Source organism: Chamaea fasciata, unplaced genomic scaffold, assembly GCF_029207755.1.
Source record: "Chamaea fasciata isolate MVZ Bird 193981 ecotype frontalis unplaced genomic scaffold, bChaFas1.0.hap1 SCAF_4, whole genome shotgun sequence".
NCBI lineage: Eukaryota > Metazoa > Chordata > Aves > Passeriformes > Sylviidae > Chamaea > Chamaea fasciata.
In genome coordinates, this window is record NW_027094089.1 from 44,284,189 (window position 1) to 44,311,942 (window position 27,754).

Below are 27,754 nucleotides of genomic sequence, written 5' to 3' on the forward strand. Positions count from 1 at the left end.
ACTGGCAGAGCTTTGGAGGAATCGTTCTAAAAACTGTGCGGTTCTCTCCAGAACTGAGGGAAAGCAGCTTTTTTCTGCATTCTGTCCTTAAAGGATGTGCCTGTGTAACTGGACCCTCCCTCTTTGTGTGCTACAAGAGCGACTGGCTTTGCGCTGAAGGGCAAACTGCTGAGCAGTTTGTGTGTGCTCCCAAAGCCCAGAGCTGGGCCTGTGCTGTGTCAAGAGAACTTCAAGCACTGAGAGGGACCTGGGGGAAGCTTTTGTGGGGAATAGTTTACAGCAACCGTGTGGGAGATGCTGCATGCAGTTTACAAAAAGAAAAAGGAAGTCCAGAAAAGAGAGGAGAAAAAAGCTTTAGCTGTAGGGTGGGCAGTGAGCTACAATGTGGGCACTGACTGCTGAGGAACGATTTGCCTTTTCTCGGCCACCTTTCTTGTTCCTTAGTGGCAAAGCCGAGCAAAAGGTAGGCACAGCCTAGGGGACTGGCCTGCAGTCTGGCTTGCTGTGCTAAAGAACTGTTGCTTAGGGAGGGATCTTGTGAAAGGAAAACGTGCTCTGCTTGGGTGGCCTTGTTCTGTGGGATCCCTCAGCAAAGACAGTTTTCTAACAGCACCTGGTTAATTTTCCCTTGCCCTTGGCAGGTCGTCTCAGAGGTAGAAGGAGTCAAGTCCATGGTTCGGTGAGTGGGACGAGTACCTGTGACATTGCTGGTGTTGGAGAATTGTGGAGCGAGCCATGGCCTTGGCCTCTGTGTAGCTGAGTGCCAGCCTGGCAGGCTGAAAGGAAGTGCACATCTGTGTCTGCATGAGCACTACCAAAAGGATTCCATCAGTTTCCTCCTTTTGCACTGAAGAGGTTTTAACTAATGAAAGTCAAGTTTTGCAGACAGGAGGCTTCATACTGATTGTAGCCAGGCTGAAATATCTCCTTCCAGAAGCATATGCAGTCCTGTCCGAACATTAGTCTCATCAGCCCACTTGAATTGAGTTTTAACTACTGAGGATCCCACTTGTAGTCAAATTCAAGACTTCTCCTTAGGACAGCTGGGGACAGAGCTCAGCAGAAATTAGGTTCTAAATGCCAGCTTACTCCTTATTCCTCACACTGCTGTCTGTCTGCAGAGCAGCACAGCAGCAGCAGAACCTCCTCTGGCTCGCTCTCCTTCTCCAGAGGCTAAAGGGGAGGCAAAGGACATCAAACCTCCACATGTTGTCTGTGCAGGGCCTGAGCATCCTGAACCAGTAAGGGGCAGCTTTGGTTGGTTCAGTGCAAATCTTTGGTGTGGTGCAGAGCTGCAAGTTTCTGATCAAGCAGCACTTGCCCTTTGTGGCTGAGGATACTGAGAGCTGGAGTCCTGCCATGACCTGGCTCTTCAGCCCATCCACTGACACATGGGAAATGGGATCTGAACTATCACATGCAGGCATCATTTTTGTGGCATTCTGACAGGGACTGTGAACTTCCCTTGGTGTCAGATAAGCAGCAGCATGATGTCCTTTAGTGCTGCTGATGTGAAAGTGAACCCCTTTGTGCACAGTGTCTTTGCAGGCTGCCTGTTGTCAGGGGAGAGAGCGGTCCCAAGGCGCAGTTCCCAGCCTTGTGGGCTACGGAGGGGCCGCCATTGCCTGCAGGGACCTGCCCCTCTCCACGCCCTATCTACATAGCTACAGTCACTGCTTCCACTACAGCCTTAACCTTAACATGACCCAAGTTTGCTGAGAAGAATGCTGAGCAGCTCTGCATGGCAGAGACAAGATCTGTCTCTCATGGGCTGGAATGCAGTTCCTATTGGCTGCTCTCTAAGGCCTGAAATCCTGAAGGGAAGCCACTTGACCACAGCCCAGCAGGGAAATGTTCCCTGCTTCTCTTCAGACACTTACAGAGCAAGCCAAGGGTTAGTTGCTTACCCACATCAACACCCCCACACACCAGCTTTTGCTTTTGGGTGAGCTGTGTCTCTGCTTGCTGCTTCTCACAGCTGTCAGAAGCCAACGTTCCTGCTGCTGACTGCTTGTTTGTTCTTTTTCCTTGCCCATTCCTTGCAGGCCTCACCAGGAGAGCTTTCTGCCAGCCAGGACTCCTCGGCCAAGGCAGGAGAAGCGGAGTGGCAGGAGAGAACGGAAAGAGAGCGCAGAGCCCAGGAGCTGAGGTGTGTGCTAAGCTTTCTCGCAAAATTTCTCTGGGGCAGGGGTGGGCATTGCTGGGCTTTAGGAGCAGCCTGTCCAGGTGCCGTAGCTGACCCCAAGTGCTTGGAGCTGAAGACTGGGCTTCCTGGGGTCTCTGCCAGCCTAAACCATGTTTGATTACTGTATTCGAAATTTGTGCCCATCTCCTCCCCAAGCTGTAGCCTGCAAGCTCTTTCTTTGTTTCACCAGTGAAAGCAAGAGGAGTTGTGAGACTATTCATCTGGACTTGCCAAGCTTGTCTTAGCCAAAGACGACTTTTGCAAGTCTGGTGTCCACTGTATCAGAGAGGAGCAGAAGACCAAGCAGGCAGGAAGCTGTTAAGCCTTCTGGAAGTACCTGAGCTTTCTGGAAATGTTTTGTGTCTTCTGGAAGCTTGTTTTACTTTCTCACTGGTACAGAGTACAGACTCTTTTCACCCGCATGAATGACAGGCACATGCTGGTCTAGGGAGGGAATTCCGGCATTCTCTTGAAGTGGAACTAGAGGGCTGTTGGAAGCCCCTGAGACTGCCCGATGTGGGACACTGTATGTAGTCCTGGTTTTGCAAGGAGACTGTTGCTATTAAAGGCTTGTTTTTTTGTCCCCTTGTCATAGATGGAAGCAGTTGGCTGCACTTAAGAGAAAGCGCCACTCCTCCCTAGAGCGGGTGTTCGAAATATCAACAGAGACAGCAGAGGAATCACAGCCTCTGAGGGATCTGCTGAAGGAAGAGGTTCCTCTGGCAGTGCCAAAAGTATGTTCACCTTACTCCTAGGCAGCACTTGTGGGAGAGGGAAGTGCCCCTAGCAAGACCACCCCGAATGCTGCTTCTGGCTGCAAGCTAAGACCGAGACTGTGTTGTTGTTGTTGTTCCTCTTGAAAAATAGTGCCGCCCTTGCTTCCAGGTTTGCCACCCGCAGCAGCCAGCCCACAGGGATCTGGAGAGGCTGCTCCAGGAGTTCTCTCGCCAAGGGCACACACTGTCCCAGGTGTACAGAGAGAAGGTGGCGCTGGCACAAGAGAAGGCTGCCCTGGAAGCCCGACTGGCAGCCACGGAGCAGGACCTACGAGGCCTTTCAGAGCAGCTGGTAGAGGCCAGGTAAAGGCAGGGAGGAGACCCTGGGCGGGACATTACTGAAGGTCTGTAATTCTAAAGGTGGGAAGCGTTACGTCAGGATTAATTGCCTCTTGTGTGCTCTCCAGACGTCTCTTGGACAGAGAAGCGAAGAGACATAAGAAACCAGAAAAGGGCAAGGTCACCTGAGTGTTCTGTTGCTGACAGCTCAAGCTCTCAAAGCTATTTTGGGCATCTGCTTGGGAGCCTTTGTACATTCCTGTGACAAGTGCAACTTGGCACTGAATTGAGTACCAGGGAAACCATGCAGATGTTTGCTGAAACCAGATGTTTCCCTCTGGTTTTGGTTTCTCCTTCAGTGCACCTGAGCATCAATCTTTCCTTTCCAAGTAGTTTGACACAGTATTTTCAGAATTCAAGGCTCTTATATGTGAATGTTGTGAGTAGGGCGTTGATGCTGCAGCTGAAAGCTGGAGGGTTGTGCTGAAAATCTTGAGAGCCTTCAGAGCTAACTCTGGTGAAGTATGGTGCAGGACCTAGAGCTGCTTACAGACAGCAGCAGCAGCAGCAGAAGAGAAAGGTCTTGTGACTTCTCAACAGTGCCTGGGGATTCTTGCTTAGCAGTGATGCTTGCTCTCTTGTCCACCCACTTCTGTTAACTGTCAAGATCCCTTTAGCTGGTCCCTCTTCCTTTTTAATGAGTGCCAAGACATTTGGGCACTGCTGGCTTAGTTAGCCATAAATAAAGGTAGCAAGTGTTGTTGTTCGTGAACTTGCAGTAATTTAAATGGCAGGATACCTGTCCCTCCTCCAAGATAGTTCTTGTTCAGATAAAAACCTAGTTCTGGTTTCCTACTCCTGCTGCTAGAAGCGGGAGCTTTCATATGTCAGTTGGTGCATTCCCTTAGTCCCTTCTACTTAGAGAACGTCTGGAAAACCTGGAGGTACCTCTATGTACACTATGAATGCCATTAAACATTGACTAGTCAGCCAGGAGAACACTGTGTTGTGTCACCCTGCAGAGTGACTTGGAAGCACTGATGAGCTCAGGGCTGTAAGCAGAGGCTGGGCTTTTGCTCACTGGCAGAGACTTTTTGGGCACAGTCACCAGTGTGGGATATGTCAGGCAACAGCAATTTGAGCTTTGGCTGCAAAAATCAAACTCAGCTGGGCTTTCCATGCTGGGCTAGGTCATGAGGAAAGGCTGCCCAGTCACCTGGAGGGGCCTGCTTTGCTATTTTCAGTGGTCAATCTAGTCTTGCTGTATCTGAGTTTCCATGCAAGCCATTTTCCATACTCAGATGTAGGGATCTGAAGGCACATCTTCCTGGAAAAAGTGCCCGTGGGTGCCAGGAACAGTTTCTCTTTTTCTTCACCGCTTGTAGGTCAGAGAAGGAGAGCTTGCAAAGCAGCCTGCTGGAGGCTCAGTGGCACGTGTCCGAGCTGGAGATGACCAGGAGCCATCTGGAGGGCCAAGCTTGCACAGCCACGTGGGCCAAGGAGCTGATACTTGGTGAGAGCCTAGTGTGCTTTGTTTCTGGTGGTCGCCCTGCCTAGTGCACTTGTGCTCTAAAGCCAGCTCTGTCTGCAGGGTTTCTGAGGTGTGAAGGAGCTAGGGGCAGGTCCCTCCTTGCCTGAAACTGAAAGGGTTTAAGGTCAGTAGAGTGCTCTGCTTGTGTAGTCTCTGACTGTTGCCGTTTGTCATGTTTGCAGAGGATGTGAGGGCCCTTCGTCGTGAACTGCTAGCTCTAAGATCTCTCAACATGCAGCAGCATGAAGAAATGGCTCGACAGATCTGCTGGACAGAGGAGCACTGCATCAAGGCTCTCCAACTCTTGCAATGTGCTCAGGAAGAGGAAAAAAGGAAGCTCCAGGAAAAATTGGTAAGAAACAATACGCACCTGAAGTGTTTAGGCAAGCTTGGTGGGCCAGCTTAGCAGAATAGAAGCCTGAGTATGTGACATGGCTGTAAGCATCTGCTCCAGGCTACACATTGCTGGGCCAGGCAGCAGAGGCCTTCAAGGGCTCACACTTGAAGGCCTACTAAGACCCAGAGCACAGTGCTGGGACCGTGCATGCAGCCACAGATCCAGGATGGGCATAAGCCAAGTTCCCCAGGAGGCTGGGTGGTTGCCACCCAAAGCATGGCAGGGAAGGGGCAGGATCTTCCCCGCAGCCTCATGCCATGCAGCAAGCAGACTGCTGCTGACCTTGCTGCCAACTGCAGTCACAGCAACGGGATTCCTTGCTTGCTGTGCTTCCGAAGTGGACAGAGGTCTTCCCTTTGGGCTTGAAGCACGTGCCACAGGCCCCTGTTGCTGGTATTTCAGCTGGTGGCGTGTCTTGTGACTAGGGCATTAGAGTGCTGGCCTCTTCCTTGTCCTGCAGTCCACCTGCAGCTTTTCCTTCATCAAAAGGCAGAGGAACTTGGAGAAGAGAGCCTCTGAGAACAGGCAGAAGTCCTGAGGAGAGAGGGGCCAAAAAACAGACAGCCATCAGAGCAGGGAAGGAAGGTGGCCTCTCCTTTCCTTCCACCTGCTGACCCTCCTCCTTTCTGGTTAGGACAGGAGTGCTGGAGGGCACAAAGCCGCTACCATAACTCCTTGGGGGGGGAGGGTTGTGGAAGGGATGAAGCTTCCGTTTTTCCCTTTTGGCGAGCATAGCTGGGACTTGATGTGGATGTGTCTCTTGCCCTCATGTGGAGAGACAGCTAGAACAACAGTGTTTGGAGGCGCAGGAGCAGCTGGAGCAACAGGCAGACTTCCTGGCAGAGGTACAGAGAGAGCAGGAGAAAAGGCTGCTTGAGATGAAGCAGGAAGTTGCCACCATGCAAGCTGAATAAGAAAAGATACGAAGCAGAGGCAGTCAAGAATCTGAAAGATTCTTGCAAAGAATCTGAAAAAAGAGTTTGTGTGTTGTTTTGGACTCCTCTGGGCTCCTTATGGGCACTGCTTCTCTGGACACTGGTCTGTCTGGGTGGGATTGCGTCTTCACTGGCCCTTGGCAAACACGAGAATGAGAACAAAATGCTTTTGGAAAGCGTGAGGACATCAATCTTGGTTGTCCCACAAGTGGTGTGTGGGAAGTTTGAAGCAGTCTTCTCTTCATTTCTGTGCAGCTCCAGTGCCAGAACACTGCTCTATTAGACGTGGTGTGCTGGCTGCAGGGAGATCTAAACCAAAGCCAGCGGCAGGTAGAGCAGCTGAGGCAGGAGCTGAATGAGGGCAGGTGAGCCTGACTAGTCAGGTAGCAGAGGGAAGGACAGTAACAGGGCCATGGAGTGTAGATCTCAGGAAAGGGGAGGCAAGGACTACTGCAAGCACTGAAAGCACAGCGCCTGGCAGGCTCCAGCAGTGAGCACGGGGAATGTATTTCTGCTGGCCACAAAGTGCTGGCTTTGTTTTTTGAGGGGTTTGTTCAGGTGAACGTGGTGACCCATGCAGATTCTGAACAAGTTGTCCCTGTGCATGGTGAATGCAGTCCTCAGAAGAGGGTGGAATTTAAAGTTGCTCTTTCCCTTTCACATTTGCTAATATGGCTGGCTGTGACAAGCTGTTGTTTCTGTCTCCTTGTTTGGGTTTGACTTGAGGTGGAAGAGTTGACAGTTCAGCTTGCAGCCTAAGACAAGTGCTGTTCCTAAGGGCCTGCCTTTGAAATGCACTGTCTGGGCCATCTTTGCCAGCCACCTTTCTAACACAAACAAATTCCTTGTTCCAGATGGACGCAGGCTCTGCCGCTGCAGCAGCACCATCCGAAGAAGCCTCTGCTCCACAACCTGAAAACCTGAGCACAAGCAGTTCAGCCCGCTCAAGCCAGGAGAGAGAAAAGCAGTGCCTGGAGCTGCTGGGTATGTTCTCTGGATTTCTTGCGCAATGGATCAGTGTGTAACATTCATTGTGTGTGCCTCAGCATGAGCTGTACCACATCTTGCTCCTCGCTTTGGTGTCAGATAGAAATTTTGGACTCCCTACAGAAGGCATTGTTGTGCTTGGAAGCAGCCAGGGAGCTCTTGGGGCATTCTTTTGCCTATGAGGGCAGCTGGGAGTGGGTGGGCTTTGTCTCAGCTCCCCAGTGCAGTAAAGGCAAAAGTGGGGATTGTTTCCCGAGCAGCAGCAGGCCGTGACCTAGAAAATGACCCAGTGAATGTGTGTCACCAGTAGGGACACAAAAGAACCACACTCACCCAACAGGTTGAAGTGAGGAAAGAAAAAAGGATGTTTATTGTCGTTTTGGGTTTAAATAGGATTTGGAGTTTGGTCCAGGATTGGAGGACAAAGGGGACACCCCTCTGACCCCAATGGTCATCTCAGAAGTCCATCACACATTGGTATGTGAAAACAATCTACTTGTTTATATTACATCCATGAGAAACTCCACTAGAAATATGTAAACAGTCATCAGAAGGCTGAAAATCAGGGCAACATCTCACCCTTTTTGTGTTAGAAAAAAGAAAAGAAAAGAAAAGAAAAGAAAAGAAAAGAAAAGAAAAGAAAAGAAAAGAAAAGAAAAGAAAAGAAAAGAAAAGAAAAGAAAAGAAAAGAAAAGAAAAGAAAAGAAAAGAAAAGAAAAGAAAAGAAAAGAAAAGAAAAGAAAAGAAAAGAAAAGAAAAGAAAAGAAAAGAGAAAAATGTACGATGGTTAGTCTCTACCTTTGGAAGGGCCATCAGAGTGAACACTCGCATTGTCGGTATCGGAGTCATCACTCAATGGTTCATCCACTTGCTGTCTTTCATTTTGGTCACCGTTTCCGGCTTGCCTGTCGGTCGGATTCTGCCTTTGAGGTCGCAGGTCAGGACGAATACACTTCACAGGTACCCAGCGTACTCCACTATCTGTAGATACACTCGCATACCCACGCCCCGAAGCGATAAGGTCATAGGGACCTTCCCACTGCTTAGTGACTAAATTTCACACTCGAACTTTCACCTGAGGCTGATGCGTCTCGTCCGATGCCTGCAATGAGAGCTGATGGTTCACCATGATAGGGTTATTAGAATTCTGTGGCACCGTAAGGTGATTGATAGCGTACAAAGCCTTTGCCAACCGACTGTGCGGGGTCTCACCCTGCATTCCCCGTTTTTGTTTTTGAAGAACCCGCTTCAGAGTACCATGAGCGCGTTCTACAATAGCTTGCCCAGTCGGAGAATGAGGGATACTGAACTTGTGTGACACTCTCCATAGCTGCAGGAACTGCCGCACCTTCTGCAAGGCATAAGCAGGACCATTGTCGGTCTTCACAGCAGAAGGTATGCCTAAAACGGCAAAGGCCTGCCTCCAGTGGGCAATGACATCGCAGGTCTTTTCTCCCGTGTGAGCAGAAGCCCACATTGCAGAGGAGAAAGTATCAACAGTGACATGCACATACTTGAACTGGCCAAACTCGGCAACTTGGGTAACATCCGTCTGCCAAAGCTCTAAGGCCCTAAGGCCTCTGGGGTTTACCCCTGCTGGTAAAGGTGCGTGACAGTCGGCGCATGATTTGACCATGTCATGAGCCTCTGCTGGCGTCAACTGAAACTGCTTTTGTAAGGTATGTGCGTTCTGATGAAAAAACCCATGTGATGCCTTGGCCTGCGCGAGTGTATCAGGCTGAGGTGCTACCCATGCAGGGTTAGCCAACTTGTCAGCCCTCGCATTACCTTCCGCGATAAACCCTGGTAGATTGGTATGGCTTCTAACTTGCAGAACGTAGAATGGATGAACCCGGGCCTGAATGGCACACCACAGGGCCTTCAGCAAATGGAACAGATCAGCATTGCTGACCTCCTTCAAAATCGAATGGCCCAAACACTGTGCCATGTCGGCCACATAAGCGGAATCTGTGACCAAATTGAAAGGTTGCTGGGAAGACTTTTGAAATGCCATGACGGCAGCCCTCAATTCAACCAATTGGGCTGATCCAGCTTCGTGACCTTCCTGAACCTGCCACCCAGATCCATCCTTCCAAGTGACAATGGCCTTTCTGGTCCGTCCCAAACTGTCAGTAAAGACAGTGGGTCCTTGCACTGGCTCCTGACTATTTTTGGGCCGCAAAGAAATTTCTGTGAAGTTTGCCACTTGCAATAGCTTGTGGCTGGGCAGATGATAAGTAATCTGCTCTGTAGAATTTTCCAGAGCGCTTTGCAGAGAAATACTGTTTGCAAAGCTCCAGTCAAATTCATCCCACGGTACCGGGAGCACAATCTTTGCAGGATCTGCACCCATCAATTGCAAGCACCGTTGCCTGCATTTGATTATTAACCGAGCAATTAGCTCAAACAATGTAGTTGTCGTCTTCTGCGGCTGATGGGGCAGGAAAACCCATTCCAGGACGTGCAAGGAATTGGACCATTCATCATTCCATTGGCCAATGACACCTGCAGGATGCAAATTTGTAATGGTAATGAACAAAGCAACATCAACAGAGGGATCGATACGATAAACCTGATGAGCAGAAACAGCTCGCTGAACCTCCTCCAGCACCTGACGTGCCTCAGGGGTCAATGTACGAGGCAACCACAAATTGGAGTCTCCCTTTAACAAATCAAACAAGGGAGACAATTGTGTTGTGGTGAACCCCAAATATGGACGCAGGCAGATGATTACACCCACCAGTTTCTGGGCGTCATTCAATGTTTTCACCGAATATATAAATTGCACCTCTTGGTGTTGGACTGTTCGCTCCAGAATTTTGACTCCCAAATATTTCCAGGGAGGTTCCTCCTGGACCTTTTCTGGAGCCACCTGCAGTCCATGAGAATGCAAAGCGGCAAGTAATTGAGGCCGTATCCTCAGCAGTTCATCCTGGGTGGGCGCAGCCACCAATATGTCATCCATGTAGTGATAAACATGAGCATCAGGAAACTGCTTGCGAACTCCAGACAAGGCTCTTTTCACGTACCATTGACATATTGCCGGGGAGTTGTGACACCCCTGGGGAAGCACCCTCCATTGATACCTCCGTGCAGGCTCAGCATTGTTAATTGCTGGCACTGTGAAGGCAAATTTTGGTTTGTCATCAGGATGCAAAGGAATTGTGAAAAAACAATCCTTTAGATCCACAATGAGGACTGGCCAATCGGCAGGAAGCATGGTGGGCGATGGCATACCGACCTGCAACGCCCCCATGCCTTCCACCACGGCATTAACTTTCCGGAGGTCTTGTAGCAACCTCAATTTCCCAGACTTCTTTCTGATACAGAAAACAGGAGTGTTCCAGGGACTGGTAGAAGGCTCCAGATGACCCCGGTCCAACTGCTCCTGCACCAAGTCACGAAGGGCAACTAATTTATCTTGAGGGAGGGGCCACTGATTCTCCCAAATGGGTTTGTCCACCAGCCACCACATAGGAGGCGTGGGACACCCCACGCCCTTCATCGCAGTGGCCCCCATCAAAAATCCGTCCCCAGATGCACCCCCCATGCAGCCAGAACATCCCGCCCCCAATGATTGGTTGAAACCTCAGTTGTGACATGAGGCCAGATCATGGCCATCTGTCCCTCTGGGTTTCTGATCATCATGGGCCTCTGGCTCACGTAGCAGTGTGCCGTTCCTGCCAATCCCATGACAGACGTCTGCACCCGATCCAAAGGCCATTCCGGGGGCCAGGCAGCAAGGGAAATGATCGTGATCTCCGTGCCTGTATCGAGGAGCCTGAGAAGGCGGATCTCAGACGGCGTTGCACCAGGGACGGACAGGGTGCAGTTCTTCTCAGGATGATCCTTCGTCATGACAGCAGTCCAGTAAACCTGAGGTGGCCCCATAGATCCAAAACCGCCCTTTCCCTGCAACCGGTTTTCTGCCCTGCGAACACAGGACTTAAAGGGCACAAGTTGAGTGATTCATGTTCCTTCGGGGATAGTGACGGGAGGGGTGGGTGTGGAAACCATAGCATGAATTTGTCCAGTATAATCCACATCGATAAGTCCCCCATGCACAATGATACCCTGAGAGATGGCGCTAGATCTCCCCATAAGGAAAGCACTCATGCCATCACCCAAGGGACCAAAGGCGTCTAAGGGAATCTTGTACACTCCGCAAGAGTCTAAGACAACTGTTGCTGCTGTACAGACATCAAACCCTGCTGAGCCACTGGTACTGGCTGTAAGCCGGCCAAGTGAACCTCCATCGGCTCCGGAGCCTGGAGAGAGACTTATGTCTGAGCGCGTCTGCCCTTCACGCTTTGCCTCCCGTTTCCCGAGCCTGGTAAAGGCTGACCATTAACATGAACCATCAACTTACAGACATCTGCGGTATGATTTGGCCTTCCACACCGACCACATAAGAACAAGGGGAATGTCATCTCCTGCGCTTTCTTTCTGTTTCTTGCTTGTCTGAGCATTTCCTGGCTTTCGCTGCCCACCCTGTGGCCAGGTTCAGGCTGGCCGCGGAGCAGCAGCCTGGAACTGTCCACCTTGCGGCCAGTTCCAGGCTGGCTGCAGGGCAGCAGCCACGGAAGGCACTTTACAATCTGTGATGGCCACCTTTGCGCAGGCCTCTGCCATTCGTGATATAGAAGGATCGCCCGGCAAGGCCTCAATGATTTTCTTGCACTCTGCGTTACTGTTACTCCTCACAAGTTGCTTGAGTATAAGCTCCCTAGTAGTTGGATCTTCCACCTGTCTCTCCACTGAGGCAGTCAGCCTCCCTGCAAATTGTAAAAAGGTTTCCTCAGGCCCCCGAACCACAGTCACAAAGGAGGCCTGTGGGGCGGCCATCTCTATAGTCAGAACCATCGTCGCCATACCTGTTTTCAAGCACTGCTCAAGCACCAGGGGGTCAAGGGCCACCTGCTTCCTAGGATCAGCAAAACTGCCTATACCCAGCAGCTCATCCATCCCAATCACGTCTGGGATCCTGCTGACCCAATGCAGCGTTCTGCAGCACAACCCTGTGTACCAACTGAGCACATTTGGACTCAAAAACATTGTATTCAACAGGTGGAAAAAGAGTGCGAGCCAAGTTGCGAATATCACAAGGGGGTAGTGTATCAGAGCTGAAAACTCGAAGCACCTGCATGACATCAGCAGAACCCAGCCCATGCTTACCAACTGTAGCACGGAGCTCCATCAAGGCTTGCCATGATAAAGGCTGATGGGTGTTACCAAGCGGACCCTGAATCACAGGGAATGCTTGGTAACCCCCTGGGAGGGCATCCGCATTTGGCACGACCCGTCCCGAGGGCCCCACAGGAACAGGAACAGGTGCTTGGCTGGAAGGCAGCTCGACCCCACCTGATATCGCAGCCCTTGCTGCACCAGCAAGGCTAGTAACTTCACCTCCGCCTTCCGGGGGCGCCGTGTCGAGTCATAGTCATTCAGCACCTCGACTTTGGCTTTCACGTCCTCCCAGAACCTTCCATGGTCTCTCGGACGCACCGTCACCTGGCACGGGGGTAATGTCCAGAGACCCGTCGAGGCGGATCCATCACGAGGAGGATGGATCTTGCCCCGAGGAGGCACCAGCCTCCTGGTGGCTGTATCCTCCCCGTACCAAAACTGAACACTGCAGGGCCGGCACTTCCCACAGTCCCGGTATCCGTGGAGAGTGACAGCGGCAAGTCCGGACCCTTCGCAAGCCCCAGTGGGGCATGCGAGCCCGATGCAGGAAGGAGGGGGGCCGGCCCAGGCCCCTCTCCCCCCCGCGTAGGGGGGGAACGGGGCGCCGGGATGGGTGTGGCTGATGGAGCCGCAGCGCTACCCCGCCCCGCCACCTGAGACTCAACTGACAGCGAAGGATCCGGCGCAGGCGGCGCGAGCGGGGAAGAATCCGCGGAGGGGGCGGGGCCTGGTGCAGGGCCACTCGGGCCTGATCCAGCCTCCCCAGCACGAGCAACATCACTGGCCGCGCCCCGCGGGGCTGACACAGGGAGGGGAGGGGCTGGCACCACCCCCAGCATGGTTCCGCCTGTGGCGCAGAGGCCCAGAGAGGGCGCCGCCCGCTCCACGCGGGGCGGGATGGACTGCCCACCCACAGGGATCGGGTCCGACAGCAAGTCAATCAAAGCTCCCCCCTCTGGGGCCTCCGCCGCTCGCGCAAGCGCCTTGGTCAGCGTAGCGCCAGGCGGGGGTGCCCCCGCCTTCACCGCCGTTCCGAAGGGCTATTTCGTGGCTGTACCACAATGTGGACACTGTGTCGTCACCGCGTCTGGCTCCAACAAAGGCGCGTGCGGAGCCTGCGACCTCTCACTCCCCCCCAACGCCGGAAAGGCGCAGAGGGATTGAGAGCCGCCTCCGCTTCTCTGCCTCCTGGGCATGGGGACGGGCGGACTCAGCGTCGCACCCTCCGCCAGCGCCGGAAGAGCGCCGAGAGGGGGGGAAACACCCCTGCTCTTCAGCCTCCTGGGTGCTGGAATGAGTGGAGCGATGAGGGCCGGCACGGCCGGCTCCTCAAGAACTGGCGAGGCCCCGCTCAGCGGCTCATCCGCCCCCCCCCCCCCCCGGGGAACCTAGCTCGCCATCCACAAACGCAGCGTCCCGGGGGTAAACGGGAAGCTCCACCCCCCATTCGGACCCTGAATCCACCTCGGCTTCCGAGTGGAGGTCCTCCTTCTCAGCCTTAGCGTCCGAGCCCGACAACCCCTCAAAAGAGCTGCCGATACTCAACAGGCCCCCGGAGTCCCAATAACTCCTTAAAACAGTATCACATCGTGTCCAGAGCACCGTCAGATTTGCCATGTCTGCATCGTAATTCGCAGACAAAGCCCAAATCAGATAATCACCAAGGCGGCCCCAGGCAGTTTCTGAGATAGCCATCCCGGCATCAATAAAGAAGCCTTTTTTCTCTCCAAAATAATATAAACACTGAAACTCTTCCTCAGAAACAAAACCCTGATTCTGTTCCAGCAGATCTTGCCAGAAGGCGAAGACAGCAACCTCTATCGTGGAGCTACGGGATACCATATTCGCAAAAGGCTACCTACACACAGCCCCCGTTACCTTTAAAACAATCTTACTCCACACACTGTAATTCTCACGAGCGGTCACCAGATGTCGCCAGTAGGGACACGAAAGAACCACACTCACCCGACAGGTTGAAGTGAGGAAAGAAAAAAGGATGTTTATTGTTGTTTTGGGTTTAAATAGGATTTGGAGTTTGGTCCAGGACTGGAGGACAAAGGGGACACCCCTCTGACCCCAATGGTCATCTCAGAAGTCCATCACACATTGGTATGTGAACACAGTCTACTTGTTTATGTTACATCCGTGAGAAACTCCACTAGAAATATGTAAACAGTCATCAGAAGGCTGAAAATCAGGGCGACAAACGACAAACGTGTGTGTGCTAGTCTGGCCAAAGTGATCAGAACAGTTGGCTTCCTGGATTCCCTTTAGACTCCTGGCTTGTCACCAGTCATTGGAGACAAAACACTTCAGAGAAATTGATTGGCTGTGGGCCTGGTTTCATACTGGTGTCCTTTTTTGGACTGGTATTACTTCTACTATTCCTTCTAGAGTTGGTTTGGATAAGAATTCTACATTTTGGTTAGGCCAACCTCCTTGAAAAGAACATCAGACACATCTTGAAAAGACACATCCATGTGGCACAGTCAGAGAAAACTGCCCTGCAGGCAATTCTCAGGAGAAAGCCTGCAGCCCCCTCTGCTGCGCCTTCCTCCACTACTAGGCACGGCTTAATGGCCAGCCAGTAAATACTCTTGGAATCCTAAGCATTGGCCTCAATTCCTGCACAGATCATACTCTAGGAAAGCACACCAAGGCCTTGGTGACTCTGCAGTACAACCAGCTGAGTTGCTTCTTGCAAGAGCTGCTAATAGCTGGCAGTGCAGTGCTGTCAGAGAGCAACCGGTCAGGTACAGAACAGAGCCCAGTTGACTCAGCATCCGCCATCAGGGGTTGGGACAAAGGGTGGATTGATCTAGTCCTCCGTGGGTCTGAACTCAAAGACAATCACGTTCTGTCTTGAGTGGGGTCAGCAGCTTGTAATGGGGCTCGCTCTGGCTCTGGCTTCTTCACTGTGGTTGTCAGTGGCCACTTGTGGGCTTTGCCAAGCTTTTTGTCATACCTGCCCCGCTGCTGATGGCTGGTGTGACTGCAGAGGCTGACGCCTTCCTTAGCTGGGAGGTTTCAGCTGTCGCTCTGTTGCTGCAGCTTTGCCTGGACTCGTGAAAGGATCAGCATCTCATTTGGGCAGCTGTGTCTGTGTCACAGCAGCACCTGGGGAGCAGCGCTGTCCTTGTCACCCACCTCGGCTCTGCCCATTTGGGAAGATGGGGCATGTGGGCACTGTCCAAGAGGCCAAGTCCAGTGCTGATGACAGCTGCACCCCAGGCTGAAGACAAGGAGTTGTAGTTCTTCACTAAAGAGGAAATGGGCAAAGTCATCTTCAGAAGTTAGCCTGCTCATAAATGAAGAGGGTCCTAATTCTTACAGCCATTGTTCTTGGTGATAGCGTGAGCGGCTGTTCTCGAAAAATCAGCAAGGCATTCTTTAGGCAAACTGCTGAGAGATAGGTGAGGTCCCCTCCTCTCCTGGAATTCACTTTGCAATAGTCTTTCTGCTCTGCAAAGAGCAGCTGTGGATAAAACTTCACCCCAGATCCCAGGGTGCATTTAAACTTTGGAAGTAGGAAACCTTTGGTGGAATCTCACAAAGGAGTCTTTATTGTGAAGAAAATGAAGCGTGATGATTTTTCAGCTCTCCTTCCCCCTTGCAGAGGACAATCACTTGCCTTGGTGCCTGTTCTTTTCTGATCTCTGTCTGCTCTGATGGTTTCTCCCCGGGCTTAGTTTCCTCTCAAAGTAATCCTGCAAAGGAGTGTGGACAATCAGACTCTGAGCAGGCCATGTGCGCTACAGAGCTGCCCGTCTTGCTGGGGCTGCTGTTGTTGTTGTCATCAATGTTACTGCTAGCCAAGCAACCACAAATTGCTCAGAGCCCCAGAGAGTGGAGCTGAGATTCAGAGCTCCTGGAAGTCAGCATCTCTGTTTTGAAGTTTGCTTCTTGCCTTTTGTTTCTTTCAAGGGAGAGTTGTGAGTGTGGAAGATCCAGAAGAGAAATACACCGGATGGAAAACTATTGGCAGTGGGTGAGTGCAGCCACTCTTTCTTCTACAGAATTATGGGCCAGGTATTTTGGTGCAGTGTCAAGTGGGAAGTCAGGCAAGCTGCAAGCATCCTCAGACCCTGGTTTTAGATTGTCCCTGTCTCAGTGCTGATCACAAGGCATCATCAAAGAGAGGTGGATGCTGACAGTGTCTTGCCTGTCTCAAGGAGCAGCACGTGGAAGCCCTCCTGTCCCTCCAACATGTGGCGGCAGCACTTGGCTTCTTTTCCTAGGAGACCTGGTTTTGTAGGAGTCAAAGTAATATGGCCACACTAATGAAGGAAGAATAACCTGAGAGAACAGCTTCCCAGCTGATAGCTGTCAGATAACAGCTGATTTCTTTCCAATATCTTGCAGAAAACAATATTCATTGGTCAGAACAATAAGAAAGGCTGTGTGGCATTGCCTGAGTTTGGCAGATAGAATCGATAGAGCGGTGAGAAGGCCCAACAGGACAGTGTTTTTCATTGCCTGGAAGGGCATGTCACACGCACAGACACAAAAAAGAAAAGACGAAGAAAACTCCCATACCCATCCTCTAGTGTGTACATTTGAGATTTGTAGCAGCCCTTTTTCTTCCTCTTGGACTCAGCTTTTTTCTTGGACACGCTGCACAGCAGAGGGCTGCTGGGCTGCTGTGCCATTGGCTGAAGAGTAGATGAACCCCGGTGTTTGAGAGACACTTGAGGCAGCAGAGAGCTCCTCCCTGGGCTGCTTTTTGCTTCTCAGCACTCAACAGCTTCTCTGTTCTTGCTGCTGTTCTGTTTCTAGGGCTTATGGAACCGTTTATGAGGCCTTCGATGCTGCCATGGGGCTAGCGGTAAGTGCCAACAGCCCAGGCAGATTTTGCAGCTCTTGAGCGCTTTGCCTTGTGATGTGACCTGTGGCCAGAGCTTTGGGATCTGCACCCGTCTTTGCTGCAAAGGCTGTCCCACAGGTGCAGCCTGCCTAGAGGCAGGCAGCAAAATGTATCTTGCAAAGACTTTATCCTTCTTACCTAGCTGAATGAATGCAAGGATGGCAGTGGTGTCTCCCCCAGGAGGAAATGCATAAATTAGCTGATGGCAACAGCCCTCGTTCCTCTTAAGCCCCTTAAGTTCGACAAAGATAGGATTTCCCATTCTTTTCCATCAGATGGAAAACAATATATATTTTCAGCTTGAAAATATAATGTAAGACCCAAAGAAGGAGAAATCTTGTCTGGAGTGCAGTTTTGCATTTCAGTCCTAGGGAACCTGGGTCACACACACACACACACACACACACACACACACACACACACATATCCATGAGAAGAAGTTGATAAAGAGCCTTAAATAATACAACCTTGTGTTGGTCCTGTGTCGGTGACATTCCATTACAGAGCTGCTGTTTGTCTTGAACAGACACCTTGGTGTCTTGGAGAGTCCCACTGCTCTTTGGGGCTAAAAGTTTGGAGTCCTGAATTCTCATTTCTGGCTCTCAGCAAATACTACTCCATCTTCCTGAGAGTTCCTTATCCACCTGGAGTGCTGCGCTCAGGAAGTGCAGATCTGATCCTGCTTGCTTGTGGTCTACTCTTGTCTGTGTGGGGAATGGCCGCTGTCCCTCAGAGTTTCAGCTCTCCCTGCTCAGGCATCTGGGACCCCTCTGTCGGTACTGAGGTTTTGCCAGTTTATGGAAACTCCCCAAAATACCCTGGTGTGATCCTCTGCTCCAGGACACACCTGCCTGGGCTAGCTCCAGTGTCATCCTAATAAAGCGAGCTGTGTGTTTTGGTGAGGCTGGAGCACATAATAGGGCAGCAAGGAAAAAATATTGAAATATTTTTAAGAATGCATAGTCAAAACATATTGATGGATAAGTGGAAACAAAAATATTAAAGAGAGATGGGCTATCTGGTTTAACACAGGCTGAGCCTTCTTTGTTCTGCATCATGTACATTCAGTGTGTGTTTTGCTTTTTACAATGTGCAATCTCACAAGTACCCATTTACTTCTCAAGGGAGAGGTGAAAGATTTAATTGTGTGAAGTGCTCTTTGACTTGGGACCAAATGAGGCTTTTGTGTATTTTCCAATGCAGCTGGTAGCACTGGGTTGTCCTCAACAGACCACACAAGAAATGCAAAGGCACGAGGACTGGCTGCTTTGATGTAAATCTGAGAAATTGTTCTCCTTTGAAATGCAAACTCAGTGGCAAAGCCATTGCTCCAGTGACTGCCTTTCTGTTCCCTTTGATATGGCACATACAATGCAAATGTATGCTAGAGAATGACTATCAAAAGGCTTTGAGAAGCAAAGGAAGAGAGAAATCATATTGTTATTTCCCACAGGTGTTATGCTAAGCAATACATAGCCTGTTGAAACAGAGTCCAACACGTAGGTTTGCAGAGACCAGCTAGCTGAAAATTAAAATCTTGCCCCTCCTCAGTGTGACTCAGTGGATGATTGTACTGTGTTTCTCAGTTCACATCAGTATTGTTCCCATTTGCAATGCTTTTGCCAGAATAAATTCAGGTTTAGCTTTGCCAGCTTCTACACTGAGAAATCTGCTCGAAGTTCTTAAGTCATCACTAAGGAATTTGAGAATAATATTCTTTATCAATGCAAGAAAGATTTCATAGTCACTAAGTTGATTTTTTTAGTTGCCATATGTTCTTCTGAATTTCTTACACTTGATTATTTATTTCTAAAATGATACAGAACTTTTTTTCTCCCTGTGATTCCCTCATTTGTTGAAGATAACAGAAAGAAAAGCAGGTTCTATTGAGAAAAAAACCAAATGGACAAACCTACAATTTTTTCTAATTTCAAAACAAAATCATATTTTATTTTAAAAAGGGCAAAACTCAAAGTGATCTGTGAATTACATCTTCCTGAACTGAGACTAAGAAAGTAGATATCTGATGCAGACGTAATTATTTCTGCTTTTCAGGCCAGACAGGATTTTAACCATGTTTTTTAACCCAGTATATCTGTCTTTGAGGCCTGAATTTACCCAGTTTAGGCTTCATTCACATATTTACTTTGTGTGTGACTAAGATGTTCAGTCTCAAACGGGTTGAAGCTATAAAATGTGCTTTGTTCCATGGCTTGCTGAAGCAAGTAATAGATCAGAAGAAAACAGCTTTAAGCCTAGATATTGAAAAATTAATAAAGGATATGATTATTTATATTGTGGAAAGATTAGAAAATGTTATAACTTCATCATACAAGAATCTGCCAGTTTTACTTCTCTTTTCTGTAACTAAGTTACCAGAACATTTTTATCTCTTTGCCCTTCCCCTTCTTATAAAACATTTAGTCTAAATGCTTGCAGAATATTGTATCTGTTGACATAAATAGTGGAAGAAATACTTAACAGGTAATTAGTAAAATGTTAGTTTTGTTTAACAGCTACAGCTTTCTATCTTAACAAAGTGCTGAAACTGCAATATTGCAAGTTACCAAACTGTTGAAGAGAAAGGACAACCCTATTTTACACCTTCACTAAAAAACTCTGATCTGACCCTTGGGTAGTTCTTTTGACACAGTTAACATCAACAAGCTTCCGATTATTTAAGTTAAACTTTTCACATTTAATTATTAAAAAATATTGTTGGATCCAACAGAAGAAAAATAAAAATGTGTTGAGCTTTGACAGGGAAATACCAAATAATCTTTCTCATTTTGAAACACAGCTATACTGTACTTAAGGACGTACTCTATTGACAAAATACTGACTGATCATTTCCTTTTGCAAAACATGCTACACGCAGCAAGGCTGCCAAAAACAAAGCCAAGCAAATGGAACAAAAACAGCTTTGAGAAAGTAATTAAACCCATCCCGATTGTATTAGTCTTAAGAACCTTACCACTGAAGTTCCATAGCTTCATAAATTCCTGAACAGACACCAAAAGAAGACATGAATTAATTTCATTAAATTTAATGAAATTTAATTACATTAAACTCCAAACTAGTTTTCTGCTGGAGACATGCAAGTATGTGCCCACATGGATGTCACAGAATGGTGAAGATCTTAACAATAGACATGAAAGCATATCTTATTACAAAGAAAATCTAGATTCCTGCGAAGAAATAGTCTTGGGCTTCTTTTTGTTTAGAAAAAAAAAATCTTTGCTGTTTCCCTTCTACCTCACTTGCATGTTTTACTTCTCATAGCATGACCATTTTTACACACTGTGATGACAAGTGACTGGAGTTTTAACCTCTGAAATCATGGCAGTTAGCATGATCATCTCTGCTTCTACCAAAACACTCAGGTTCAGTTTTAAATAGGTATTTCTTCCGCCCCAAAGCCTGGCACTGTGCTATCTGCAGTCTTCCAGGTCTGACAATTAATATAATCTAGTAGAGAGCTTAATTCCCTAAAGTTGCTGTCATTAAACCATCTGCATGGTGATCACAGCACCTCTTGTGAACTATTGTGGGTATAGCCCAGAGAGAACACTTCTCAAACAGTGCTTTTACTGAAGTGAAGTATTAAGTCCCTTATTCTTCAAAACTCTTATATTTTCATTAAATACTGAAAAGAAACAGGTAGAAGCTGTACGTTAGTGCCTGCCCCTGTTTTTGTAAGGTAGTGCCTTATGCTTTTCCTGAGGGAAGCAAGCAGCAAAGTCTGCTACAGGAGAACCAGAGTCCATTTTTTGGGCTACTGGCAAGGTTGTTGCCCACTGCACGTTGCACATAGAAGTTGCAGACCTTTGCCAGGTTGGTTTGTCACTACCATTTTCAAGACCAGGCTGAAGTTAATAGTGGGGAGAGTGGTCCATGCTGGGCAAGAGGGATTATACTGGGTGCACTCCCAGAGTGTCTGTGAGACAGATGCCTGGGATGAATTATGAAAGATTAGGCAAGTGTATATGGGAAACTCCTCTGCAACAGTACCAGGGGGCCCTGCCTGTGTTCTGGCCATGGCATGGCTGGTCAGCAGCTGAGGGGCACTGCTGGACTGGAGCCAGAAATCCTTTCGCAAGTGTCACCTGGGGATCCAGAGGAAGGCTGTGGATTTGTGCAGACAAGAAACTGAGGTTGAGATATGTCTCCTTTCTGCTATGGTCTACATCATGGTCTGATGACAGACCATAATGCCACAAAGAAAAATCTGTAAAGGCCAAGAAACATGTATTTCTACTTGGAATGCCATGAAAGGCAAGGAGGCTGGGATAAGAAAGGAGAAGCTGGAAACAGGATACCAGCTGAAATGTAAAACCTACAGCTAAAATTAATACACTGCACTGCTCAAAGTGAGTTATAGGATTGCTGCAGGGAATAGAGATATAGATGTATTAATTTGTGTTGTAGGAATAGAGGAAGCTCTCTGTTAGGGTGCATTTCAAGGCAGACAAATATAAATTCGCTGCTAAAAAGGCAAAACATTTCTAAATGTCAGTGAGGAAAAAAAGAAAAAAATACTTAGAATATCAAAAACTGACTATCTGAATAGTCTGTGCCAAAGAATTTCTGGTCTCAAGCACCCACAATACCAATCAGTTAAAAACTCTGTTGCTTTAAAGCAGAATATATCTGCTTCAACTTCAGTGTGTTTGGCCATCCATTTGGATGAGATATGTGGGGTTTTAGAAATGTGGCCCTTTCAGTGACCTTGGAAGGAGTCATGTGAACAAAATATGTGCCCCAAACATCTCTTGCTGAGGAGCACCCAGAATGAAATCCTACCATAATCAGAGCCAGCTGTTTCAAATTGTGATTCAAAGGACCCAGACAAAGACCAGAAACGCCCAGTAGCAGGTCTGTAAGCGTAGTGGGAATTCCTATCTAGAAGCAAGGGATGGCAGCCGGTATCTACCGACTCAACCCCTGTGCCCAAAAATTCCCACCATCCAAACCACAACACGAAACAAAATGAAACAAACCAAACGAAAACAAAACAACGAACCCCCCGAACAGCAAACATCGTCCAAATCATAACAAGCAAGCCAAACGAAATGAATAAACTGGCCCCGAAGCCGGCGGCGCTGCCGCGCTCCCCTCAGCTGGCTCAGCACGCTGTGGCGCGGCACTGCCGGCAGAGGGCAGAACTGACCCGCGTCGCCGCCGGGCCCTCGGAGCTGCCGCAGCTGCGGAGACAGCGCGGAGCCGCCGCTCCCGGCCTGGGAACGCGGAGCGCGCCCACGGGCTCTTGTCTCGGGGAAATAGGCGCCTCCATCTCCCAGGGATACAGCTGGGGCACCCCAGCGGCTGCGCCCGCAGAGCAGCAACAGGGCTAGCGAGCAGAAGCTCTGGCTTGCCCAGTTCTCACCTGTGAACTCACTGTTTGGCTTGGGCGGATGCCCGGGGAGATCCCCAGCCCCGCAGGAAGCACCTGGGAGTCCTGCAGCCCCTCCAAGAGCTGAGAAATAGAGAAGGAATGCTTTGCCAGCAGTCGCCACACGGAGCGCAAGACAGCAAAGGTCAAGTTGCTGTTGGATTGCCAAAGAGCTGCAAAGCCTTTTCTTAACCAGGTTCCCCATGCAGAAGTGTATCTGTGATCTGTGTCGCTGACAGAGCTGGGCACTATTGTGCTCTGGCCATCTGCAGGCCATCCAGGTGTGACAGGAGATGCAGGATTACCACCCCTACGCTGTGTCTGCTTTTGTTGCTCTGGTGCCAAGACAGCTGATGGGAAGTGCAAGAACAAATTGCAGGATTCATGCACTAGCATTAGATGCTATCCAGGACATATACATTAGGCATACATTTTACAGGGGTAAAAATCTGCTGTGCTGTACTAGTTGCTATAAGAGAGATTTTGTTATAAATGATCAGAGCCAATTTCCAAAATCAAAGATTTATTTAACAAATTTGAAAAGCAATTTCGGGAAACGCCACGATGAACTTGGACAACATCGATCGAATACTGGGTGGACAATCCGGGAGCAGCAAAGGGTGTGTCTCTGGAGAACTGCCCACAAATTCGGGGTCTCAGGGTAGGTGTTTTATACCATTTTTCTACCCTGAGGTGTAAACAAGACGGTAACAAAGAACCCGAAGAACATGACATCATGTACATAACATAATCATTGAAATGTCTGGTGTCCACAAGGGATATCTGAAAGAGTTTCCTGAGAAATTGAAAAGATGTCTGAATGAAAAGTCTCCGAATCTTCTGTTAGAAGGTTTCTGCCGCCCTCCACCCAGATTGGTATTGGATCTCCTGATGAACTGTGGAGATGTGGTCAGCCTGTGATTAATGGGCTGTTTCCCGGTTATCTCTCTGGCAGATGTCGTGGTAACACCTTTGGACTGTGAAAAGACTGTGGTATGCAAAGAGATGCCCTGGAACTATTTCCAGTAATTCAGGGTTTTTTACATTCCACTGCAAAGTTTAATACACACAATTTTAGTCCACGAATTTAATACTATGTATCTATTACAGATTTCAAAGGCTAGGCAACAGGCAAAAATGTGAAACAGATGTAATGAAATAAAATTGTGGAAAAAGTTTATGTGTTCACTTGGCAGTGCTGAGGATCAGGCGAATGTACATAAAATGTTGTTTCTATCTGCACTTGGTTAATGCATTGTAATAGATGCAGTGTATAAATTCGCATATTAAAATATTGTATGTGGTAAAGTTATACATTGTAAGTAAAACTTGGATTCTCAGAAGCAACTGGAGGGTGTCTCCAAAATTCTTAAGTCCATTGTTCAGCTGTGAAACCACAAAATTTGCAACAGAAACGGTGAAGCTGGAGATGGGCTGTTAACCAAGGGTGGACCACACTTCACGGCTACTCAAGAATCTGATATCAATCTTGGTGGAGGATCCGGGAGATGAGTACATCAAGTGCCCCAAAGAGAAGATTTGGGTGGACTTTTGGGATGTCTTTTCATTTCACCAGGAAATCCTTTCAAAACCTCACTTGGAAATAAAAGAATACATGAATATTCGGACTTTTCAATGGACATTGCCTCCAGGCAGAAAAAATATATAAAAACTGTACACTGAGACCCAGCATTTGTGGGCAAGATTGAAAGGCGCCTTTGCTGCAGTTCCATTGTCCACCCAGCATTCAATCAATGTTGTCCTGATTTATCACGGCATTTCGAAATTGATTTCTGAAATTGCTAAATAAATCTTTGGATTTTGGATTGGCTCTTAATCATTTATAACATGCATATATCAAACTTACTGTCAGACTTAGAGTTCTGATCTCTTTAAAAATGCCAGAAGCACTCAGCTTTGTGCCACCATCACAGGAAGACTAAAATGAAGTGCTGCACTGGGCACTAGATCTGTTTTCTTGACTGCTGGATCAGCAGGTGGTCTGGGGTTGCTTGTGTAAGTACATGAGCCAACAAAAAAATCACACACCTTTTCTCTTCCTGAAAGTGTGCTGAGTTCCAGGCATGCTTTTGAAGCACCACTTTTTTTTTTTTTTTTTTTTTTTTTTTTTTTTTTTTTTTTTAAATATAACTCAGGATTAAATTTGAACAGACACCAACTACCTTCCCTTTTGCATCCTTCCCGCGCTTGTAGTTGAGAGGCAGCGTCCTGTTCCCAGTGCCTATGCAACGCCTATGCCCTGCCTTTGTTCCCGCGGCCCTGTGCAGGGGGACAATATGGTCTGTGGGCAGCAAATCCCCCCAGGTGAGGTGAAGCAGAGCCTCCCTCTGTCTGAACTCTGGTTGTCTCAGCTGGAGGCTGTTCTTGACATATGTTTGCTAGATTCCCAGAAGGACATACAGCTTGTTCTAGTACTGAACACTCAATTTGCAGGCACTGTGTGTCCGAGGTGATAAAGAATTGTAAAACAAAAGGACTTTGAGAAGATTATACTATCATTTCTTAATCTGGTAATGAATCCGTGAAAGAGGTGGAAAGAGGACAGAGACAACGCCCATTTACACAACAGGCTTCTCAGTCTAGAGGACATCTTAAAAAAATTGTTGTTGGGGGTTAGGTTTCTTTCCTTTTGTTCCTTTTTACTTAGGGATTTTTTTTCCCCCATAAGTTGCTAGGAAACACTAACAACTAGGTACTTAATAAAACAAAAGAAGTGGCCAAGCTCAGGGGAGGAGGGCATCTGGTTGCACTTCTCTTGTCTGTGAGTTTCTCTTCCAGGGGCAGAAATACTGCAAGAACTGGGCAGGTAAAAGATGTGGCTGGGGCAGCTGCTGGCTCTCTCCCTTGGCTTTGGAGGATGGTCGGAGCTGCTGCTTGGGGGAGGGAATTCGCTGCTGCCGCCAGAGCCCAGCCCAGAGCTGCTTCTTCTGCCATGGGTGAGCCTCTGCTTGTAGGAGCAGCCCCTGAACTGGGACCTTGTTAACACCCACCTCACTAGAAGAGGGACCCGTCCCCATCTGCTCGGGTGCCCACAATCTCGGGCTCTCCCCTCTTTGCCCTGCTCAGAGCCGGGCTGCCGCTGTCCTGCCCCCACTGCTTCTTTAGCACTGCTCTGAGCTTTCGCTGCACTGTAGTCCTGCACCTCCTGCCTGCCAAGACGTGCTGCCATTCCAGCAGTGTGCTCCTCAGAGTCCTTCAGGGACACTGGGATCGCCTGCCCCAGCGCTGTGCGCAGCAAAGCCTCTCCTCCATCCCTTCCCCTCAGCCTGTCCGCCATTACCGCACGCTCCCCGAGCCCGCGCCACAGCGCCCCCTGCAGCCGTGGGGAATCACCGCACCCGCCCTGCCCGCCGGGAGCCACCAGCGCCCCCGCTGGCTGTGACCGGAACTGCACCGGCGGGGAAAGCGCCCGCGGCTGAGAAGGGGTCACGGGGCTCCTGGTGCTGCTTGCTGTCAATGCCAGGGGTGGTGGTGTTTGTTGGCTTATCATACATACTAGTAAAGAACTGTTATTCCTATACTCATATCTTTGCCTTAAGTTCAAAATTATAATAATTCACATTTTCTATTCCAAGGAAAGCACCTGCCTTCCTTAGCAGACATCTGATATTCAAACCAAGACAGTTGTCTAGATGGGGCTGTAGCTCTCTAAAGCAATTTCTTGGGTATCTGAATATCTGGATCTCCTACTAAGCAATGCAACTACTCAGCTTTGGAAAGGGTCTCTATTGACAAGTATATCAGCAAGAGTATCTTTGATTTTATTTTTAGTTTCTTTTATGCAACACATAGGAGATAATTTTTTTTCCATTATCAGCTCAGCAAATAATTCCTTTGAAATAAAGAGCCAAATACCAGAAGAATTGATGCAGGAGGGTGTGAGTTGATCACACATGTTAGGTTACTATATGTCATATAGTAACCTAACATGTCCTTAACCATTCCCAACATAGGAGTTTTCACAGATTCCTGAGACAGTACTGTTACTGTCCCCCTCTCGTGCAGCAACATAGCTCACCTGATTGAATTTTATGTATGATGGGGTTCAACAAATCACCCTCTTTCTTAGGCAGAAGTTTCCCAAACTTTTAAAGATCCTTATTACATCACTTCTTTTTTTTTTTTTTTTTCCTTTCTTTTTAAGTACAACACTCTCTGCCAAATTCTTTAAACTGGCTCTAAAAGTCATGCTTTCTAGCTTGCTGATTGCTTCCTCCACCGTCACCATGCTTCTAGTCCTTCTCAAGCAGCTCCTATTTTTATGGAAAGACAGCCCCAAAACTGAACACAGAGCCAGAGAGAGCAGGCAAGTGCTTCATGTCTCATATTTGCAAGCATGCTGTGTAGAGTCAAAATTACATATGTCTGTTTTCTCACACTCTTAATAGCTTCTTGCCTGTAAGTTTCAGCAGATTTTTTTTTTTCTCAGAGAGGGAAGAAAATTAATTCAAGAAGAACATAGCTTCTCTAGGGCAGTCCAGAAACCTTCTAGCTAGTCAAACATATGAAAGTTACAAAACTATTGTTTTTGAAGGTGTCAACCAGAACACCTTGTTCACCTGGCATTACTAAGCCAGTTTCACAACATCTAGGGCTTGGTATCTGCTGGTTTTATAAACTGCGTGCTTGAAGATGGCCTTGGGAGAAGAATGAATTGTTTTGGCACGTTCAGCTACTGCAATGCCTCTGAGTATCTAATGGCTCACATTTCCAAGGGATCCAGCATGCTGAACCTCTATTTGTTAGTGTGTTTTATCTGCTGATTGCATCTTTGTGTTTTTTTCATGGCTTATTACCTCAGCCTCACTCTAAGAGATGGTCTGAAGATCCCTCATCTGCCTCACGACCATCGTCAAGGACAGAGACTGAAACCCCTAAAAGGGACTTTAAAATCTCAACGCAGGAGTTCTGGCCTGGCTGAGGTGGGATGTTGGCCAAGTGCTGCCTGCAGGTGTGTTTGATGGAAAAAGCCAGCACCCATATCGGAACATCAGAACCTGAGCAGAAACAATGGGCAAGTCACGGTGAAGTGACTGTGCCTGCTGACTTGTACTGGTTGACACTGTACCTGCTGACGACCGACTTGTTCTAAGTTCTCTAAATGAACACACTGCAATGATTTCCCCCACCTGTTTGGCCAACTGCCTGTTGCTTCGGAGAGGACTGTAAAAACCCTGGAGACCCCTGCTCACTTTTGTGA

The 27,754-nt window shown here is 48.6% G+C and overlaps 1 protein-coding gene across 1 annotated transcript; it reads left to right on the plus strand.

Annotated features, from left to right (window-relative positions):
- The first annotated feature begins 382 nt into the window (after positions 1-382).
- On the plus strand, positions 383-27,754 carry LOC136289042 (centrosome-associated protein CEP250-like). Its single transcript, XM_066182509.1, has 11 exons — positions 383-463; positions 1,122-1,241; positions 2,046-2,149; positions 2,781-2,919; positions 3,071-3,264; positions 4,626-4,753; positions 4,954-5,123; positions 6,958-7,087; positions 16,202-16,265; positions 17,054-17,102; positions 27,356-27,754. Exons 1-11 carry the CDS (start codon positions 383-385, stop codon positions 27,473-27,475), a joined length of 1,299 nt encoding a protein of 432 aa, XP_066038606.1. The 3' UTR covers positions 27,476-27,754.

Bases quoted from the DNA above. Each gene is read 5' to 3' on its own strand.
- LOC136289042 (XM_066182509.1), top strand. From the start codon at position 383: ATGTGGGCACTGACTGCTGAGGAACGATTTGCCTTTTCTCGGCCACCT. The intron at 464-1,121 runs GTAGGCACAGCC...GTCTGTCTGCAG, and splicing joins GTGGCAAAGCCGAGCAAAAG to AGCAGCACAGCAGCAGCAGA. The intron at 1,242-2,045 runs GTAAGGGGCAGC...CATTCCTTGCAG, and splicing joins GGCCTGAGCATCCTGAACCA to GCCTCACCAGGAGAGCTTTC.